Source organism: Sorex araneus, chromosome 1 (assembly GCF_027595985.1).
Source record: "Sorex araneus isolate mSorAra2 chromosome 1, mSorAra2.pri, whole genome shotgun sequence".
Lineage (NCBI taxonomy): Eukaryota > Metazoa > Chordata > Mammalia > Eulipotyphla > Soricidae > Sorex > Sorex araneus.
This window is the reverse complement of record NC_073302.1, coordinates 134978932-135001136: the sequence shown is the minus strand read 5'-3', so window position 1 is coordinate 135001136 and position 22205 is coordinate 134978932. Positions and strand designations below refer to the sequence as shown.

Genomic DNA, 22205 nt, shown 5'->3' with positions numbered 1-22205 from the left:
AGCTGGTACCTTTATAACATTTCAGAGCTCAATACTAAAAATCATGTATTTATACACTTATATACATTAGTTACAACACAGGCATAAACTATGCAAGATACTTGATTCAGTCCCTGAACTGAATCAAGGCTACTTACTAAACTTAGTTTTTCAACACATTTCAAGTACTTTGTAGATTAGACTTTTATGGAAATAGTTGATAGAAATATAAATTTTTCTTTCTTGGGGTAATATTACTTATTTGCTTTGGAACCACACCATCTCTGTGCTCTGGTCCATGCAGTGCTGAGGATCAAATCCAGGACTCCTGCATGCATATAGTATGTGCTCAGATGGTTGAAATCTCTCTCTGGTTCTTCAATATACATTTTTAAGCCTCACCAGAAATCCACTGATTAGAATCTTTAGTGGGGGTTTGGGAACTGGCACTTAATTGATCCTGGAATTTTTTTTTTTTTTTGCTTAGAAATTTAAGAACCACTGGCATAAGCTATTTTATTCTTACAGTGTATAACTCTTCTTTCCATAGTCCTTTACAATGATTTTATGAGTATTTAAACTGATCTATATCTGTCTTCTGCTTGAAGTCTGATTCTTCAGTTCAATTAAGCAATGCAGAATAATCAAATCAACATCTTCTTCCTTGAAAATATAATTAAGTCGCCCTTTTATTCCCTAGTTCAAGCAACCCCTATAACATTCACTTTTCTCAGATCAATTTTTCATCCCTGCAACTTCATTCTTGTCTCTCAGGACTTTCTTCAATAATTCATCTTGAAACATTTATGCTGAATCGTGCAGTTACACATAAAATATCTAAAACAAATTGCTATTATTATTATTTTTTTTTGCTTTTTGGGTCACACCCAGCAATGCTCAGGGGTTACTTCTGGATTTGCACTCAGGAATTGCTCCTGGCAGTGCTTGGGGGACCATATGGGATGCCGGGGATCGAACCCAGGTCGGCCGCGTCCAAGGCAAACACCCTACCCACTGTGCTATCACTCCGGCCTCAAAATTGTTATATATTTTTACGGAAGTCTCGATCTCAAGAACTGTCATTTATTCATTCTAGCATTTCTTAGTGAGTACAGTTTAGCTGCCATAAAGTTCATGTTTCAATAGTTAGAATTCAAATTTGCCACAAAAGTGAAATCGAAGTAATCAAAGTACTACTGGCTATTTTGGTCACCAAAATAAGAAAAAGCAGTGTTTCCACTAAAAGAATTCTACCACTAAAAAGTTACTTTTTTCTTTTTAGTTTTGGGTCACACCCGGTTACTCAGGGGTTACTCCTGGCTCTGCCATGAAGTTACTCCTGGCAGTGCTTGGGGGGTCCTATAAAATGCAAGGAATTGAATCAGGGTCAGCACATTCAAGGCTAACCCCTTTACTATCTTTTTAGCTCCTTTCATTTTGTTTTTGTAAGTGTGTTAAAAAAACAACTTTGGTTGTCTTTAAAATATATTTGTTTTGCCTCCTTAGCTGCCCTCAGGTGGCCCACTAAGCCATGAGGAACTGGGTGTCAACTTGGGTCCTCACACATGCAAGGAGTAAGTCCTAAACCCTGAGCTCTCTCCCTGGCCCCTGAAAAAATAACTTTAAGAATCCCTGGAAATTAACAGTCATCCATGTGTCTTCCCTACCCTTCTGCCATCTCTCCCTCTAACCCCAGGTGCACACAAAAGAAATAATTTTTAGCACAGGTTGTATGCAAAAATTATAATGTTTGTTGGCAAATTACGCAGGACCTCCATGAATGTTTCTTGTCAAATGTGTGAGAGAACCTGTTTCCTCCCACCACACACTCTTGAGGCCAGTAAAGATGTCTTAAAAGGGTAAGAAGAATGAGGCAGCATTTAAAAACACTTAGAGGGGCTGGAGCAATAGCACAGCGGGTAGGGCGTTTGCCTTGCACGCGGCCGACCCGGGTTCGATTCCCAGCATCCTATATGGTCCCCTGAGCACCGCCAGGGGTAACTCCTGTGCATTGCCGGGTGTGACCCAAAAACCAAAAAAATTTTTAAAAAATAATAAAATAAAATAAAAACACTTAGAAACAAGTAATGGTCCTGCTATATATACTTCTACTACAATCTGTCCCAAATGATATTGTAGCATATAAAGGCAATTGGAGGAAGTAGAGAACTTTAGCTAAAAAGACCAAATTAATTAAGAACAATATCTGCAAAGATACTATGTTTAAGTTTACACTTATACTTTATAATGGCTATGCCACATGAACTGAACTCACCTTTATATTTTTCCACTTGAAATTTGTTTGCAAATAGAAATAATGTAATTTGCAAGAAGTAGAAATCAAGAATGGAAACTTATTTGTGAAATGTTTAAATTTCTTTTGCAACCCTCCAAATAAAGTCTTTTAAAAGAATTGAGTTTCTGAACAAATTCATGGATATAGAAACACCTGCTTTCCCTAAAAAAGCTTATATAAAATCAAGGTGTAGTCTACAACAATGGGCCCATATGTTGTCCTGTTAGGATGCTGAAACCAGCCCTTGCTCTTCCCAGCTGTGCAGCAGCAGAAGATCAAAGAAACTGAGTCCCAGGCAGCTGCTCCAGAGATGGGATAAAGCTCCTAGGGCTGCCGTCACTTCCCATGGAGGAGAGCAGCCATATGGCATGGATTAGCCACAAATCCAACCAGAGCACCTAAATGATGATTCCCTTTACTATTTCACAGTGTAATGTTTGCACAAGGAGATTTTTTGAACTCTTAAGTTGGTATAATAAGTACCTCTGGCATATGTGTTAGTAAACTTAAATGTGATTCCCCTGTCTATTTTTTTTTAGAAATATGCCCATTTATTTTTATGATCTCAAGATGACTAGAAAATTATATATAAAAATTATATATATACATTCTATGACATAAATAACATAATCTTTTCAAATTTCACCCCTCTTCCAAGAAGATACAGAACTGAAGATGATTCAATTAAAATTTAAAGCCCATGTATGGGACAAAAAATTTCATTTGTATTTACAGAATCAATTTATGGTTCAGTTATGTAAAAATACAGATAAATATTCATCAGTGCTTTATTGCTTATCAAATATTTTACCTATAGTAAACTTCGTTCAAACTCCGTAAGGTCTTTCTCCTCTAGTAACCTAATGTCAATCCGTGAGTTCGGAAGTGAACAGTATTAATGGTTTTTCCTACTAGCTATTTGTGTACAAAGCAAGAACCACCACATAATTTGGCAGAGCTTGATAATAACTGGCAGTTACCACTACCAGGCATGGTATCAGAATAGCAAGGCTTTTGGAAGCCCAAACAAAGTATGTTGGTACTTGGATGGCTTCATGATTTCTTACCAGGCTATATATCTACATTATGCCTAGGTGAAAGCAATGAATAAATTTAAAATCAAAGTGGATTGTTGTGGATGGGTGTGGGCACAAGAAAATAGCTTTTCAGGAATTTCTTTAAAGTTGCAAAGTATCTAACAGCAGGGGTGGGGAGAAGGTTCAGAATAATTCAAAAACAAAGTATCAGAAAATATAATAATGTTTTGGATACACTGGCAAAGCAATTCTTTATATTAAGATGATATAAAATGAACCAACTAAAAAATTTAAAATGTGAAAACACCAAAATATTAGCTTTATAACAATATGTTATTGCCTAGCATAGCCCAACACCTCAAAAAGAAAAAAACACCTTTGATGCAATAGTCAGTGGTCCCCTTAAGTTTTACCTTTCTATAAAAATTAGTTTTGAGATGCTGAGATTGAACCCAGATCTCATGCATTGAAAAGGATGCATCTTACAATTGAGCCATTTGACTGGCACTCAACTTTTATCCTTTAGAGTAATATAATTGCCATCCAATATCATTTCTAAATCAGCAATCTGAACCACATTATTCATTATTTGCAACAAAAAACAGGAATTAACTCAATTATTTCTCTTTTGTATCCTAAAAGTACCATTGCAAGTCAGTCATTAGAAATGTAGAAAATGTTTTCTAGAGAAAAACTATGCAACAATGGTGGATGTCAAAAAGAATCTGAAATCTGTTATAAAATTGGTGGTTTGTGCTGTGATATCTACAATCTTATTGAATCCTTTTATCTTCCTCTTTCACTCATTTGTAACCCCCAAATCAGTCCTCATGGTGCTTCCATGGTCATTTGTGACATGTACAGGAGGGGTGAGCAATTTGAGTAACACATGTTACTCAGCTGAGGTCAAGCAAGGTAATGCTCAGCCTCTGTGGTTCTTGTAAACAAGTGTCCTTTTCATGGTCTATTTACAGCCCCCTTTGTTGCTGGTTGTTTTTTAAATTTTTGTTTCTCTTACTGGTATTTCCCTGTTTAAAAATGGCTCCCAAATGTAATACTTTACTAGTTTTCCTAAGAGCAAGATTGTGATATGCCAGTATGTTACCTTCTGGCATAAACTGTAATACATATTAAACAATTTATATTAAGTAAGATGTCTAAACAAAAACACATGATGCAAGGTTACGTACTGATCAGCAGATAACATTTTTGTGATTAGAGGGCTCACAGGAAATTGTTTTTCCTATAGGTTTATTTGTGTGTGTGTGTGTGTGTGTGTGTGTGTGTGTGTATGTGTGTGTGTAATTTGGAGGACAGAGGGTGTGCACCCAGTAGTGCTCAGGGCTTACTCCTGACTGCACTCAGAGACCACTCCTCCTGGCAGGGCTTGGGGGAACCATATGGGGTGCTGGGGTTAGCCATGTGCAAGGCAAAGGCCCTACCACTGTATTATCACTCTGGTTCCCCTATAGGTAATGTTTTAGTATTTGCTACTTTACTGTTTGAAATAACTTTATATAGTGTAATTACCACAAAAAATGATAATTGAGGGGCCGGAGCGATAGCATAGCGGGTAGGGCGTTTGCCTTGCATGCGGCCGACCCGGGTTCGGTCCCCAGCATCCCATATGGTCCCCCATGCACCGCCAGGAGTAATTCCTGAGTGAAAAGCCAGGAGTAACCCCTGTGCATTGCTGGGTGTGACCCAAAAAGCAAAAAAAAAAAAAAAAAAAAAGATAATCGAAGCTTATCTGTCTTTGTGTGTATTGAGGAAGTTGATGTTTATCTCTTCCCCCATTTGCTGATGGTGTTGTTTGTTTTTTTTGTAAAGCTCTACCAGTGCTTTACATGTCTTAGATATTAACCCTTTACCTGATGAATGGTGAGTAAATACCCTTCACAGTCTGTGGGTTGGCTTATTATTCTGATCCTCGTATTTTTTTGTGGTGTGGAAGCTTCTTAATGTAGTCTAATTTGTTCATCTTTGCTTCTGTTTACTTGGTCAACGAGGTTGAGTCTCTGAAAACAACTCTTGTTTCAATGTCATGTTTTCCCTTCTATATTATCTAGATGACGTCTATGTTTAATTCAGAGTATTTAGATACTGATTATTAACCAAAGTTTTAAGTTTATATACTTGTCGTATTTTTATATGCAATGGAGGAGCTCTATTTTTGATTACAGAATACTTTCATTTTTATGCCATGAGAAAAAAGCCAGATTATGGATAATGCAGATAACTGAAAAAAGTGCTATGTATATTTAAAACTTATGCTAGTATGAGAATGCTATATAACAATTCTAAATTATTTTGCATTATGAAATTAAAATTACTGTTTAGCTAGTTAATAGATATGTTTAGACACACAAGAAACTACTGGGAACAACAGAGACAAAGGGAGCATATAACTTTATGTGTTGAGTACTGAGATGTGTTTTTGCTTACAATAAGGAAAACAGAATAGTTAGCTCCTTAAGTAAAATGGCTAATTGTGACAAATATGAAAGGATAAGGAAGAACAAAATCTGAGCGAATACAGTAAGTTATTAAGATCTGAACAACAGAAATTTTATTTGCCTTTGGGGTGTGTGTGTGTCTGTGTGTGTGTGTGTGTGTGTGTGTGTGTGTAACAGTGACATGTCACAATTATAGGAAACTGTACTCCATTTCCATGGGTTCATTTTATTACTTTACTGTTTACTGCCTCCTATATTAAAAAAGACTATTTTATTTGTGCAAACTGCTTATACTGCAAAGGTTTTATTTCACTTTTATAATATCTTTGAACCTAAATCTATCTTTGAGATTCCCTAGAGGACCCCTAAAAAATCCTTCTTTCCACCTTGAAAAAAAGAGAGGTGCTAGAAATGGATTTTTACTGGCGATGTTACCACTATATGAATAGATGTTAAGCTATATGGAGAGATTTTAAGTCAGAAGAGATTCCTTAACCTAGAGCTTAATGATTATGGTAAACGTTATTGAAATTGTGTGCAGTAAGCTAAATATAGAGATCTGCTAACAATGTGGTTTGTCTGATATCAGACAACAGACTATCAGTTAGTTTCAGTTATTTTAAAAGATTAACCTGGCTGCATCTTCTTTATTTTGGATCCTGTATCTTGTAGGCTAGGTGTGTATTTGTCAATTGGAAATCCGTATCATTTACCTAAGTAGTTTTTTATAATATACATAGCACAGAATATAATAATTATTAGTACATTTTTTCTGTTTCGCATATTTGTTATATTAAGATTTTTTTCTCTGTAAAGAAAAAATGTCATTCATTTTTATAAATTAGGCAAATGTGTACTGTTCTCTTTGAAAAGGTTTTGATGATTATTACAAATATTTTGTCTATGTCTATAATGTCTTTGGAATGGCCACATTATGTTATTTTCTTATTTTTTAATTTTAGTAGATTATCAATAAAGTAACTATATACATTATTAAGTTTGTTATACTCTGATACTCCCCTAAAAGCAACTATTGTCACTGTCACTGTCATCTTGTTGTTTATTGATTTGTTCGAGTGGGCACCAGTAACGCCTCTCAATATGAGACTTATTGTTACTGTTCTTGGCATATCCAATACGCCACGGGTAGCTTGCCAGGCTCTGCCGTGTGGGCGCGATACTCTGGGTAGCTTGCTGGGCTCTCCAAAAGGGGCGGGGAAATCGAACACGGATCGGCTGTGTGAAAGGCGAATGCCCTACCGCTGTGCTATCGCAGCAACTATTACAGTAAGCAATAAGCCAGAATGCTATGTCTTTAAGAAAAATGAACACCACATAGGAATACATTTGATACTTTTGGTTATAAGCTTCCAACAGCGCCAAACAATTTTAAACATATCAAGTGAACTAGGTCAGAACTTCCAGAACCAGTTGTTAAGTAGATATATTGATGATCCCAGAAGAGTTTATAACAGCATAAACACATAATTATCAGTTTATGTCTGAAATGTTTTTATATTTTTAAGTTTTGTTTTCTGACACTTGAGGTAGTCCATTTCCTTCTAAGGTTTCTGTAACTCATTACAATTTAGTAGACTCTGCAAATTAAAATTTATAAATGACATTTTATTTTCGAACTAAAACCCCTATTGAATCTGGGGACTCTTGCTGAATATTCTTGGACCATACCTGACAGTATTGGGGGGATGGGCTACTTGCAGCTTAGTTGGGGGTGGGAGCATTGAGTGGAGAGCATCTACCCCTGAACTACTGCAGGTGCTCCAGCTCTTCGACTGAATATTCTTAATTTTCATGATGATATAATTACTTGTATGAATTCAATAGCAATATATCCTTCTCTTTAGTAGAATATAACTGAAGTACTGTTACGCAACCAAGAGCTTACCTGGAACAACATATTTAAAAATGATTCTCAAACAGTAACTAAAGTAAACTTTATGGAGCCAACACTAACAAATTCCTTCCAAGAAGAAAAATGCCTGGACAATGGGTTTACAGAGTTCCCTAAGGCAGTATGAATAGGCTAAACCAGGAATCAAGAAGAAATTAGTAGGAACTACTGGAGAAATCTGATGGCAAGTTACTGCTTGGCTATCTAGGCTCATGAGGCTTTGGAAAGTCCACTTTGATATTCCTTATGGAAAATTTTCTGCAAGCAAATTTAAAGCTTATGTGATGGTGGTCCAGATTATGCCACCCTAAAATTTGCTTCTTTGGTAAAGAATTCTTTTTTGGCTGGTTATTTCTTTTTTATTTTTAGAAACAGTAAAATCTCTGAAAACAGACAAGAAATTGTCCTTTTGTGATTGTCATGTAAATTAACATGGAAAATTTGTCTTCCTCTCTAACTAGAAAAAGGCAAATGACTAAAATTTTAGAAATTTTTCAGTGAAGAAGGTTCGGGCTTAAATCTGCTAATAACCTTGATTATTTACTACGCTTTGCCTGATAATCTCTCACAACTGGCTTCTCCACTACCAATATTTTTTGTACTGAAGATGGCATTCAAGGTGGTGGCTTGGGCCATTCTATCATTTTCCCTCATTATTAACCAAATCCACTGAGATAAATCTGGAAATCTAATTGGTTTTATTCAGTGACTAGTAGAAGGCTACTGGGATCAGCTGCATATTAGCACCTTACCCTCCTGTACTATTATTTTCAGTTTTTTAAGTGTTAACAGTCCCTCATTTTATGAAGAATGCCGGTATCTCTGAGATTAAAATTCTTCTTCCCGTTATTGGTAATTCCGGCAACTACCCTGCATCAGTACTTTATGTTTTGCTCTTACCACATGTCACTTTCCATTGAAGGCTGTTTCTGTGAAACAGATGCAGCCCATCTAGCTAGCAGAGGGAACTCTAAGGAGCAGAAAAAAATGGAAAGCTTTTATAGGCAGAGGGCATGACAAGGAAGTTCTTTAGCAAAGGAAAAGATGAGTCAAGTAAGGCCACCCTTTCTAAAAGAAAGACAGGAGCTTCAGATTATGCAGATTAATTTGCAGTTACTATGATAGGTTAAGATTGCCATCTTGGGAAGTTTTAAAGCCACAATTTAGTTCAGTATTAAATCTTGGTTTGGTAGGATGGTCTTGTCTTTAACACTGGGTTATCTCCCATTATTAATCAGAAGTATATGTGTTATTAAATGTCTACATATTTTTATCTATTAATCTGCCCTTTTATTATAGAAGAGTCTCAAGTCAAGAAACTAGAATGGTAGGGGAAATTTTTTTTCTTCCACCATAATGGCAAATTAACTCTTCTTACAGTGATCTAAATAGTTAATCCAATCTTCTTTTATGATCGTGATGCTTTTAAACTTTTTTAAAAGGGAGAAGAATAAAAAAAATTTGTCTTAATAGGAATTTATCAAATATTACATGTTCTATTTCCAGGTTATCAAATTTTACCCCAGTATCTAGTCTTTGTTACACTATAACTATTTCTATGTTGTATGGAATAATCAACTCCACCCCCACCATATTCCAATGTTCTTTTTTCTAAAAAAATAATTGTTTGCTGTTTGACTTTGAACTGATGGACCTCAGTCTTTATTATCAAATGGATGAATAATTCTATTAACTGAATGTATTTGAGACAACATCCTAATCTTTGTTTTTAAAGTATCTTTGACCCTACATAAATTTGAGATAGAGACCCTCATTGGGAGGTTTAAGTTAGGTGGAAGTTCAGATCTTGCTAATGGTATCCACTTCTGTAATAACTCTAGTTCCTGGACTATATCTCTAATTATCTTTATTTTCTCTGGTTTCCTTTCCTACCACCTATCCAGAAGAGGATTTTCCTCTTAATGAAGTCCCATGATTTATCCTCTGTTCTCCTACTACCAAAAGAAGCCTTCTGCTATTTTGAGAATTTCAAAGAACTTTTACAACTAACAGCAAAGAGAAAAAACACAAGAGGTACTATATATACCAGAGGAAAGTCACAAAGTTTCAAATCAGATCAAAAGGGAGGTGGGGGAGCCATTTCTGGGTCATTAGCATGTAAATAGCATTAGATCCTAGCCTTCTACCATTCACATTTCCACAGCTTCCTTCCCTCAACCTTCCATCACACCAACAAACACTAGGAAACACAAAAGCCACAGAGGGAATGGTAGGTCTTTTCAGTACACACACACAAAAAAACCTAAAACAAGGTTCATCTACATTTCAGAAGAAAACCCAGATAACCTCTGTAAAGAAAGAAAGCGCATTTCTGTAAAGTTCCTCTTAAATAACATGGTGAGCTCAAAGAAAGATCTTTGGGATGAGGCCCTGTTAGTCAAGACTCAAACTCTTTTTGTATGGACTCAGTGAATTTGTTGGGAGAGGAAAGTTAGTGGGAGGCGAAAAGCAAGAGGAAAAAGAAATCTTGGGAGGGTATTCATAGTCTTTTTTCCTTTCCCAGTATCTAGTTTCACAGAACAGCCTTCAATGGAAGGTGAGATATGGCATCAGAAGAAATTCAAGCATAAAGTACTTAAGCAAGATGAGTTTCTGGAATAGCTGGAAGAGGAGAATTTCAATCTCAGAGATAAGGGCATTATATAAAATGAGGACAGATAATGCCTTGATTAAGAAACTGAAAACAGGACCAGAGATAGTGCAGGGGTTAAGGTACTTGCCTTGCACGCAGCTGACCCCAATTCATCCCTGAAGAGCATATTGGTCTTTTGCTCTTCCCCCCCAAGACCCCCCTAATCTCAGGAATTCATCCTGAGTATAGCCAGGTGTGGCCCAAGTGCCCCCAACTAAAATATATATATATATATATATATATATATATATATAAAGGTGATTAACAGAAAATTTTATCATGTAATACAAATTAACACATATCTTAGCTATTTGTTTCATTGTATAAAAAGTTTCCACTTATCCTTGATTTCCTGCCTAAAAGCCAGGAATATAACTCAAGGTAAAAAAGTAAGGCGAACTTTGCAAAGTTGGATAAGGTCTTATTTATTATGTAATATTAAAATATAGAATATATCTTGCATATTGTTAAATATTCTTGATTAGTGCAGCCCAATAAAAGCAATGAAAGCAAAATTTTAACTTCTAGTAGTTGCAGAAAACTGAAAATGCAACATTAATTTGACTCACTTTTACAGCCAAATATTTCTAAAATATTTCAATATGTAATAAATATAAAGACATTGCATATGCATTAACAAATACGTCACTGAAACCCAGTAAATATTTATTTTATGCTTACATCATACCTCAATTTAAAATAAACACATTTTCAAGTACTGCATATACATGTGTGGCTCCAGATTTTTATGGAGACTTCTATAAGCAAGAATAAGGATGACAGGGGGCCGGAGTGATAGTACAGAGTGTAGGGCATTTGCCTTGCACGTGGCCGACCTGGGTTCGATTCCCAGCATACCATATAGTCCCCCAAGCACCGCCAGGAGTAATTCCTGAGTGCAGAGCCAGGAGTAACCCCTGAGTGTTGCTGGGTGTGACCCAAAAAGTAAAAGAAAGAAAGAAAGAAAGAAAGAAAGAAAGAAAGAAAGAAAGAAAGAAAGAAAGAAAGAAAGAAAGAAAGAAAGAAAGAAAGAAAGAAAGAAAGAAAGAAAGAAAGATGATAAATAAAATGAATAAGAATGGAGAAATACAGAGCAGGTTTGGGGACAGACAGAAAGCAGAGCTGGGATATACATAGTAAGAGAAAAATAAGAACTTTGGTAGACATACCTATTAAGCATAGATTTCTCACATCATTTGGATAAATGGTGTTTTGAATTTATAAAAATTCGAGGAAAGCTAAAGAATGGGCCTCAATATTAAGGCTCATTATTATCAGATATTTGATATATAATAATTTAGATTAGAATCTCTTATTTTCTATAAATGGCAAAACTGAATTTATTTTTAGACTTCAGTAGCCACATTTCTCTTACAGCTATTACAAATATTGAAAATGCACTGTAGCTGAAAAGTCATAAATAATAAATAAATGAGCATGATTAATTTTAAGTAAAACATCCACTGACAGGAAGGTGACCTTTTAAATTTTACTTAATGTCTTGAAAATTTAGTTTTCTTAAATACAAAGTGAGAAAAATCTCTGTTCTATTTCAGAGATGCACTTAGGGTTAAATAAAAATGTATGAAAAACACTTAGCATAGTGACTAGCTCTCTTATGATGGTATTTATCATCTGAATCTGAAATTAGAAGGCATTTAAAATTTGTTTCTTTTTATTATATTCACCACACAAATGATATTACTCTTTCTCCATACTACTAATTTCACAAAGATTCTAATGACCCATATTGCCAACTTTTTTTAGAATGCAACTAAGTCTAAAAATTTTGGGGTATATTTTTTGGATACAAATCTGTTCTGAAAACTTTTTTCTGGTAGTTTATATTTATGTACAGAAATATACAGATTTTCTGTATTTTGATTTTGGATATGGCAATTCCACTGAATTTATTACTTTAACAATTTTTTTAGGAATTCACATATATGTGGTAGCATAGCATCTGCTACTAGCGAAAAGTTATTTATTTTGGTTTGGGGGGCCTTTCAATTTGGACATTTTTCCTTTTCTTTCTCTGATTACTGTGGCTAGAACTAATACTGTGTTGAATAAAAGTGGGAAGAATGGAGATCCTGTCTCTTACTGATCAAAGTAGCAGAGCTTTCATCCTTTCTCTGTCACTTGTGGGTTTGTCATATATGGCTACTGTTCAGGTATGTTTCCACTATACACAGTTTAAGAGTTTTTGTCAATAAAGGATGCTAAATTTAGTCAAAGGCTTTTTATATTATTACCCATGAGTGAACCTATTCCTGGACATCTCATACTTCACATCACTAATATTCCAACAGTAGTGCTCCACATTTGATGAGGCTTAAAGTAGAAGGAAATCAATTTTAGGAGGAAATTATTTGTACAGATATATATATATACACACCGTGGCAGAGTCTCTTGCCCCCATGCCTGGCTGTCTTCACTGGGGGCCCTGGGGGGATCGGGGAGTGGGTTGAGTTTCCCTCCCTGCCCTGAGCAGAGCCCCGGCAGTCCAAGACCTCTGGAACCCAGCCACAGCCATGCTCAAGGCCCCTCTCCACATGTTTGGACAAGCCTCATGTATGAAGGAACCAGCAGAGGAACCCAGGTGTGCAGGATCTGGGAGTGAGATCCCAAAGTCTGCTCGGATCGGGACTGGGCCTCTTCCGCCCAGATCCCCCATTTTCCAGTAGTTAGGCGGTCACACCTACAAACTGCCCCTGGCACTGTGTAATCCCATCAACGGCCAACATCCAGAGACTATAAAATCAAGCTCCCGGAAGGAGACATTTTATAGTCTAGTTCTCCCTCTCGGAGAACCTGGCAAGCATGGGAGAGCCTGGCAAGCTCCCCGTGCCATACTCATATGCCAAAATCAGTAACACTGAGGGTCTCATTCCCCTGACCCTGAAAGAGCCTCCAATGCGGCACTGTTGAGAAGGACCGAGTAAAGAGAGGCTTCTAAAATCTCAAGATTGTGACGAATGGAGACATTACTGAGCTGAGACTGCTCAAGAAAATCGACGATCAACAGTATGATGATGATGATGATAATATATATGCCTCTCGGAGAGCCCAACAAGCTACTGAGAGTATCCTGCCCTCACAGCAGAGCCTGGCAAGCTACCTGTGGCATATTCGATATGCCAAAAACAGTAACAATAACAGGTCTCATTTCCCTGATCCTGAAAGAGCCTCCAATACTTTGGGAAAGACGAGTAAGGAGAGGCTGCTAAAATCTCAGGCCTGGGACGAACGGAGACGTTACTGGCGCCCACTCAAGTAAATCAATGAACAATGGGATTACAGTGATACAGTTACAGTGATACAGTGATACCTATTATGATAATTATGCCATTTCATCCTTTGATACAGTAATAGCATATTGGCTGATCTGTGGATGTTAACTATCTGTACACTACTACATTGCCATAATAAATCACAGTTTATCATAATAAGATATCATGCTTTCAATGTACTGCTAAGTTCACTTTGTTTACTCCTGGCTCTGTACTTATAAATCATTCTTGGAGGGTTTGGGAAATTATATGGGGTGCCAAAGATTAAACCCAGTCTGTTGTGTGCAAAGCAATTGTACTATCTCTCCAGCCCCTTAACATTACTTACAAGGTGAATTTAGTAGTAGAAACTCCTTTAGCTTTTGCTTATAGCACAGTGGGTAGGGCATTTGCCTTGCATGCAGTGGACCTGGGTTCGATTCCTCTGTCTCTCTTGCAAAGCCCGGCAACCTACCAAGAGCATCCCGCCTGCACGGCAGAGCCTGACAAGCTACCTGCAGCGTATTCGATATGCCAAAAACAGTAAAAGCAAGTCTCACAATGGAGACATTACTGGTGCCTGCTTGAGCAAATACATGAACAATGGGATGACAGTGCTACAGTCTCATGATACAGTCTCCCCTTCAACTGATAACTTCGCCAAGCAGAGGACCCTATTTTTTCTTTTCAGCACTTTTGACTGTATCATACCACTGTCTTCTGGCATGCAAACTATGCTGAAAATCCTAGTAATAACCTTCTGGTTTTTCTCCTTATATGTAATATGTTGCCTGCCTCTGGCTGATTTTGCTTATTTAATTTCCCCCTTCGTTCTGTTGTAATGGCTAGGGGTTGCATACATACTTGGGTGTAATGCTGGTACACTGGGCTCTAGGGGTACAATCCTTTAATTATGTTGTTCACACAATCTGGCTATAGTGCTTCCCAGAGGTTACTGTGATGTTTACTCACACACATGCTTTCAGAGGTAGTTCCGTTTTACTTGCCATGCAGCCAGACTTGTGTTTGTGGGACCAGAGTTCACAGAGCAGAGCGCTCTCGCTCTCTCTCTCTCTCTCTCTCTCTCTCTCTCTCTCTCTCTCTCTCACACACACACACACACACACACACACACACACACACACAGTGGAGCTGCTGGGATTCAGGACATGTGGTAGCATTGGAAATTGAATTCAACTGAATCACACTTGCAAAGTATGTGCTTTACTCACTGTGTCATCTTCTTTTGGTATTCTCTGTACACTTAAGTTTTACTATTTAAATTATAATGTCTTGGCTTTTCATCTCTTGGACTCATCTTTGTATTTCTCTAGGTTTTCTACAACCAGGTGTCCATTTCCTTCTATAGATGAACAAGTTTGGGGTATCATCTCTTTAAGTTTTCTGGTCTTTCCTTTCCTAGAGCCTCTACAAAGCACATATTGTTCCTCTGGAATTTGTTCAAGGGTTCCATCACTTCTCAAAATTCCTTTTTCATTTTACTTTGTTGTTATCTTCCAGCTCACATACAACTCCTCGTATGCTGCCTCCAATCTGCTGTTGAACTCTTGGCGTGAATCTTTCAGCTCTTACTATAATCTTCAGCTAACTTCTGTTTTGTCCTTAATATTTCTGAGTTACAGTTCTCACTCTTCTCTCAAGTTTGGTAAGCAGTATTATAAACATTACTTCGAACTTTTTTGTTACTGAAATGACCAGGGGTAGTACAAATGGTTGGCTGTGATGTCGTGTCCCAGACAACAGTTTCACAGGGACACTCAATATAGGTTGAGTGGCACCAGGAATTAAACTCATGCTTTCTCACTTGTAGAATAGGTTCTTTATTCACCGAGCTATCCAAAAGACCCTTTATGTGTTTTTTTTTTAAGGTATTTTGCAGGGGGGTCATCTGGTCCCCACCTCCAGCTTTGGGGGAAGTGGGGAAGGGACAAGGAGAGAACACATTCCTCTGACTCATTTTGTGTAATTCTTTAATTTTGTTTCTATGTGTTAGGTTGGTCCACAACCTTTTACAGTCTTAAAAGATTGGTCTTACAAAGTTAAGTCCATTAAAAAGCAACTTAAAATTATGATAGCATAAAAAACAGAGGTGGGGCTGGAGTGATAGCACAGCAGGTAGGGCGTTTGCCTTGCACACGGCCGACCCAGGTTCAATTCCCAGCATCCCATATCGTCCCCTGAGCACTGCCAGGAGTGACCCCTGTGCATCAACAAGTGTGACCCAAAAAGCAAAAAAAAAAAAAAAAAAAAAAAAAAAAAAGGTAGTGGTGTTCAGTAACTTTGTACATCAACACTAGACACTTAAACACTTATTGTAACCATATTACCTAATCTATAATAAAAAATTTTAAATAGATAAAAATATAATTAGGGGCCATACCGGTGTCCAAAGCCTCTTTTTGAAAAGCTATACTGTGTTGCCTGACACTAGAAAAACATTTTGCATTTCTGTTGGTAGCAAGATTCAACTCTAATATGTTAGGCCCACCATAAAAAAAAATAGCAAAGACAGGAAAATTTTAGAATGAATATGCATATTTTCAAATAATTGAAGGGCTATTAAATATAGTAGATAAAATTGTAATTTTAAGAAAATAAAAACCAGGTATCAAAACTAGAATAAGATGTTAACAGTTCAAGAATTAAATGTTAGTGATTTCACAAAAGATACGAGTTAGCCAAATTTTACTCCTGATTTCTAACTCAAATTAGGGCAGTTTTGTTTTACAAATTATGTGGACACTCCAATCCATTATTTCTTTGAACTCAAATTTTATATGGCTCTGGTTCTGATTAAGTCTCTTGATTTTATTTGTCACAGCAGAATGAGTCAAACATACCATTTTTCTCAGCAAAGGCAATGGCATCATCTTTAGTAGTGAAGGTTAAAACCATATTGGACAAGGGATCAGCTCTGTAAGAAAAAAATGTCCAAATTTAAAATTTCTTAAAATCTTTAGAAAATTAACAGTTGCAAATAAGCACATTATTGAGAATATCTTATTTAAATCTCAAACTTACCCCTTTTAAATTTTATATTTGTAATATTTTTTCACGTGCATAGTCAATTTTTAAAAAATATAACTGCAAAATACTTGAAAATTTTTGGTCTCAAAGCATTTATTTAACTTTTCAAGTTAAGGGTTGGAGAGCATGCACGAGGTCATAGTTCCACATACAGCTACATGTCCCATGAGCAACACTGGGTATGAGAGTCCCCCTCTTCCCCAACTAACATTTGAATATAAAAAAGATGGCAACAGGGTCTGGAGTGATAGCAGAGCGGGTAGAGCGTTTGCCTTCCATGTGGCCGACCCGGGTTCGATTCCCAGCATCCCATATGGTCCCCTGAGCACCACCAGGAGTAATTCCTGAGTGCAGAGCTAGGAGTAACCCCTGTGCAGAGATAGGTGTGACCCAAAAAGAAAAAAAAAATAAAGGAAAGAAAGAAAGAAGATGGCAACAATATCCATTGCTTCCTAATTCTCTATCATTAGTAATAATGACCTTTAAGCATATGACCACTTAAAAAAATAAAACTCACATTTAGTAGTATGTTTATTAAAAAAAAAAGTCACATTTAGTAGTATGTTTATTAAAAAATTAGAGCACTTTTTACAAGAAATATTTCTGTATGTATTTAGGGTTTGGGGGCCACACCCAGTGGTGCTCAGAGTTTATTCCTGGCTCTGTGTTCAGGTATCACTCCTGGAGAGAGGCTCTAGGAGAATCAAATGTGGTACCAGGGATCGAACCCAACTCAGCAGCATGCAAGGCAAGCACACTACCAACTGTCCAGCCCTGTTACAATATTGAGAATCACATCTGGAAATGCAACTCAGTGGTAGAGCACCTGCCTTCCAAGCTTGAGACTAAGCATTAGATTCTTAGCACTACACTGAAGGGAAGGGTCAAAAACCAAACTCGTGAATATAGCATTTTGTTAAACATTGTTTAGAAACATGGAAGTAAAGAAAAGAGGATTCAGGAAATAATTTGATAAACATGAGATACACAAAGAGAATGCATGGCCTTCAGCACCATTGGAGGGAAGACACACAAACTGTTGCTGCTGAAGTTCTGGTCAGACACCATAGTTCTCAGATTCATAAGAGATTCGTATATCAGATATTAGGACTACAAATGTCACCTTTAAGTGAAAGAACTTTTACAATGGCTGGTTGTATTGAGCACTAAAAACTAATACTAATTTAAAATTAATTTCTCCTTTTCAAAGTATATATATATATATATCTATATATATATATCTTACGAACAGAAGTATATTCTTAAGAACAGAAGTAGCAGCATAAAAATCCAGATATTTAATGAGTGCTGAAATACTCACTAGCTTAACTGACAATAAGAAATAATACAGAAAACAAACCAGGGGAAAAGTTAGGAAGCAGAAGACCAGAGCTCTGGTTCCTGCAAAAGTATAAAGCAAAGATCTCATTTATGATAAATTGCCCTTCTTTTAATGTACTCATTTTCTACTCTTGCCATTTTTTACTTCGTCTCCTATATCTTACGATTCTCTTTTAGGTGTGGTGCCACCACCAATATCTGTCATTTAAATTCTTTCTTAAGTACTATATGTTTAATACCACCCTAATTATATTTCTTTCTAGACTCAAAACCATCCTTCATTGCCTTGCCAGATTAACCTTCTTGAAGTTTAACTCCCAAAGTCATTGCCTAATTAAAAAAATTTTAGTTTTCACTGTCTACCAAATAAATTTCAATCACCTATCCTTAACATTTAGGCAGTTCTACAATCTGACCTGTACTCACTCTAGTCTTTTTAAATTATTTCCTTTAGACAAAAACCCAAGTCATTAAGATCATTGTTTCTCTATCCTATTCTCTAAAATATTTCTCTTCATTTAATTTGTTTCTTTCACTTGGAATACAGCAATAAATCACTAACTTAGTATACAGGGCTCCATTCCAATCATTTCTTGTGGTTTACACTAAGCACCAGTCTTTTTTTTTTTTTTTAATTTTATTGAATCACTGTGAGATAGTTAGAAGCTTTCATATTTGGGTTACAATCACACAATGATCAGACACCCAACCCTCCACCAGTACACATTTCCCACTACCAATATCCTGGGTATATCCCTTCTTTCCCACCCTCCCCCTGCCTCCATGGCAGACAATATTCCCTATATCTCTACTTTGGGGCACTATGGCTTGCAATACAGACACTGAGAGGTAAACAATGCCTCTTAAAACTGCTTTTCAAAAAAAATATATAAATTTCAAAAAGACTTTCAAACATGTAGTAATCTCTCATTTCAACCAATGTTATTTATAAAAAACTGATATTTCAACTTAATGTGCAATAATTGGTTCTAGTTTTGCTCTTTTAAAGTACTGGAGTCTTAACCACAGTGCAACTTTAAGACTAATGCTCTATTAAAGATTGTGAAGGGAAAATTACAGAACTCACTCAAAGGTACATAAAGTGATTTTCCTAGAAATGACATATATAAATAATATATATTTAGCACAAATTATATAGCACAAATAATGATTTACATTATTTGGGATTGCATTACTAATTAAGTCTGGAAACAGATGAACACATTAAAATCTTGTCTAATGAAAAAGAATAATCAAAACATTTCAACAACTGGGGAACCATAAAGGATACCAGAGATCAAATCCAAGTCAGTAGTGTGCAAAGCAAGCACCTACCTACTGGACTACCATTACAGCCCCAAGGTAATTAACTTTTAAACTTATCCAATCTCCTACCCTTTAAACAATAATACGTAAAGATTTTTCTTTAATTTAAAAGTTGCCACTAAATTGTTAACATTATTCACACATATACCACTAACACATGTAGCTTATGCATCATGCTAACAATATCAAGTCGATTCTATCTAATAGAAGTCTTAAAACAACTTTTTTTTTTTTCTTTTTGGGTCACACCTGGCAATACACAGGGGTTACTCCTGGCTCTGCACTCAGGAGTTACCCCTGGCGGTGCTCAGGGGACCATATGGGATGCTGGGATTCGAACCTGGGTTGGCCGCATGCAAGGCAAACGCCCTACCCGCTGTGCTATCGCTCCAGCCCCACAACTTTATGGTTTACTGTGCTGGGTAACACTTAGAGGGATGTCTGTCATTGGACATATTGAACAAAAGATGTCAAAAAGCATTGTCATAGTGATTTTTAAAGATGGTATGTTTCAAAGAAAAAAGTCTGCATAGAAAAAGTGCTGAAAACATATTCAAATCAAATCAAATAAAAATACTTACGTTGACGCCCAACCCATCAAAGGATTTTCCCATCGCTCCCTGGTATCAAACTCCATCTTCCATTTCTTTGTGTTGTTTACTCCAGACTGCATGTTATTGCGAGCAGGAACAAAGATCCGGACTTTTCTAGTTTTGATATGTTCTTCTGGAACACCAGTTAAAGTTGTGATATCCTACAGAAAAAAACAAACAAATTTCTACCAATCCACATATAATCTCATGCATTTTTGCTACTCCCTGTATCATGCAACTCTGTTCAGAATTGTTTATAAAAAGGGTTTTATTGAAACTTGATGGCATACTTAACTGTTCTATGTTATATATATGTACATATATATATATATATATTTCTACTTTAACATGTAGAAATAGCATAGCTGTCGAGTTTAGGGTGGAGTGAAAAAGGGTTCATTAAAAAAATACATATATATAGGGACCCTTCTTCACTGCTGGTGGGAATGCCGACTGGTTCAGCCCTTCTGGAAAACAATTTGGACGATTCTCAAAAAATTAGATATTGAATTCCCATTTGACCCAGCAATACCACTGCTGGGAATATATCCCAGAGAGGCAAAAAAGTACAATCGAAACAACATCTGCACATGTATTTTCATCGCAGCACTGTTTACAATAGCCAGAATCTGGAAAAAACCCGAATGCCCCAGAACGGATGACTGGTTGAGGAAACTTTGGTACATCTATACAATGGAATACTATGCAGCTGTTAGAAAAAAGGAGGTCAAGAATTTTGTAGTTAAGTGGATGGGCATGAAAAGTTTCATGCTGAGTGAAATGAGTCAGAAAGAGAGAGACAGACATAGAAAAATTGCACTCATCTATGGTATATAGAATAACAGAGTGGGAGACTAACACCCAAGAACTGTAGAAATAAGTACCAGGAGGTTGACTCCATGGCTTCGAGGCTGGCCTCACGTTCCGGGGAAAGGGCAACTCAGAGAAGCGATCACCAACTACATTGTAGTCGAAGGCCATGTGGGGGAAGGGAGTTGCGGGCTGAATGAGGGCTAGAGACTGAGCACAGCGGCCACTCAACACCTTTATTGCAAACCACAACAGCTAATTAGAGAGAGAGAACAGAAGGGAATGCCCTGCCACAGTGGCAGGGTGGGTTGGGGGGGAGATGGGATTGGGGAGGGTGGGAGGGACGCTGGGTTTACGGGTGGTGGAGAATGGGCACTGGTGAAGGAATGGGTTCCCGAACTTTGTATGAGGGAAGTATAAGCACAAAAGTGTATAAATCTGTAACTGTACCCTCACGGTGATTCTCTAATTAAAAATAAATAAATTATTTAAAAAAATACATATATATATATGTTAGATCCCTTTTTCAACAAAGAATTTCTCTGGTCAAGACTCTTATTTCATGAGCAGGTTTAACTAGTTTACAGGAAAGAATGTAAAGGGATATTAAAAGTAAATATTGAACAGAAAGAAAATACCAGCAGTTTCTGTGTCAGTGGTCATAATAAGATATTAAATTTTTGTGAGCAGTTAAAAGCAATTACTTTTAATTTGCATGTTTGTTCTCTTTTGGGGCCACATCTGTCAGTTCTGGCCTACTCAAAGCTCTGTGCTTGGGGGCTGCTCCTGGCAGAATTCCCAAGCACAGAGCTCCGAGGCTGGGATCCATCATGTGGTGATGAATCCCAGCCTCCACTGAACTATCTCTCTGGCCCCTAATTAGCATTTTTAATTATTTTCCTTTAGTGAAACCAATGAAACAGAAAATAGTACATTAATCTACTATTCAGGGGTCAAAGAGGTAGTAGAGGTTTTAAGGTACTTTCCTCACCTACATGTCTGATCTGGTACCACTTATGATTCTAAGCAGAGCCAGGAGTAAGTCTTGAGTACTACCAAGGTGTGACCTAACCCAATCCACCCCCCACCACTCCCAAATCTGTTACACACTGGTAAGTCAAAAAAGTTTTGTGGGAGTCAAAGTGATAGTACAGCAGGTAGGGCATTTAACTTGTACACAGATGACCTGGGTTAGATCTCTGACACCCCATATGGTTGCCTGAGCACCACCAGGACTGATTCCTGAGTGCAGAGCTGGGAGTGACCCCAGAACACTGCCAGGTGTGACTGAAAAAAATCAAAAAAAGTTAAACTCTATTATGTTCTCAACTGATAATGCACATAATTTTGATGCCATAAATAAACATACTTATCAAAGTATAGTGACAGGGATCTAATCAGATCTAGACTATCATATTAGGGTTAATGATATTATTTTTATAAAAAAATATTTCAAAATCATGGATCTACTTATAAAGTTAA

The 22205-nt window shown here is 36.9% G+C and overlaps 1 protein-coding gene across 1 annotated transcript in view; it reads right to left on the bottom strand.

Moving 5' to 3' along the window:
- The window catches only part of NDUFS4 (NADH:ubiquinone oxidoreductase subunit S4), an 82633-nt gene that overhangs the window by 3706 nt on the left and 56722 nt on the right, over positions 1 to 22205 (bottom strand). Inside the window, exons 3-4 of the mRNA XM_055122573.1 lie at positions 19902 to 20074; positions 16467 to 16540 (exon numbers count right to left, since the gene is read on the bottom strand). Coding sequence (XP_054978548.1) covers positions 16467 to 16540; positions 19902 to 20074 — 247 coding nt within the window. The remainder of the gene's footprint in view (positions 1 to 16466; positions 16541 to 19901; positions 20075 to 22205) is intronic.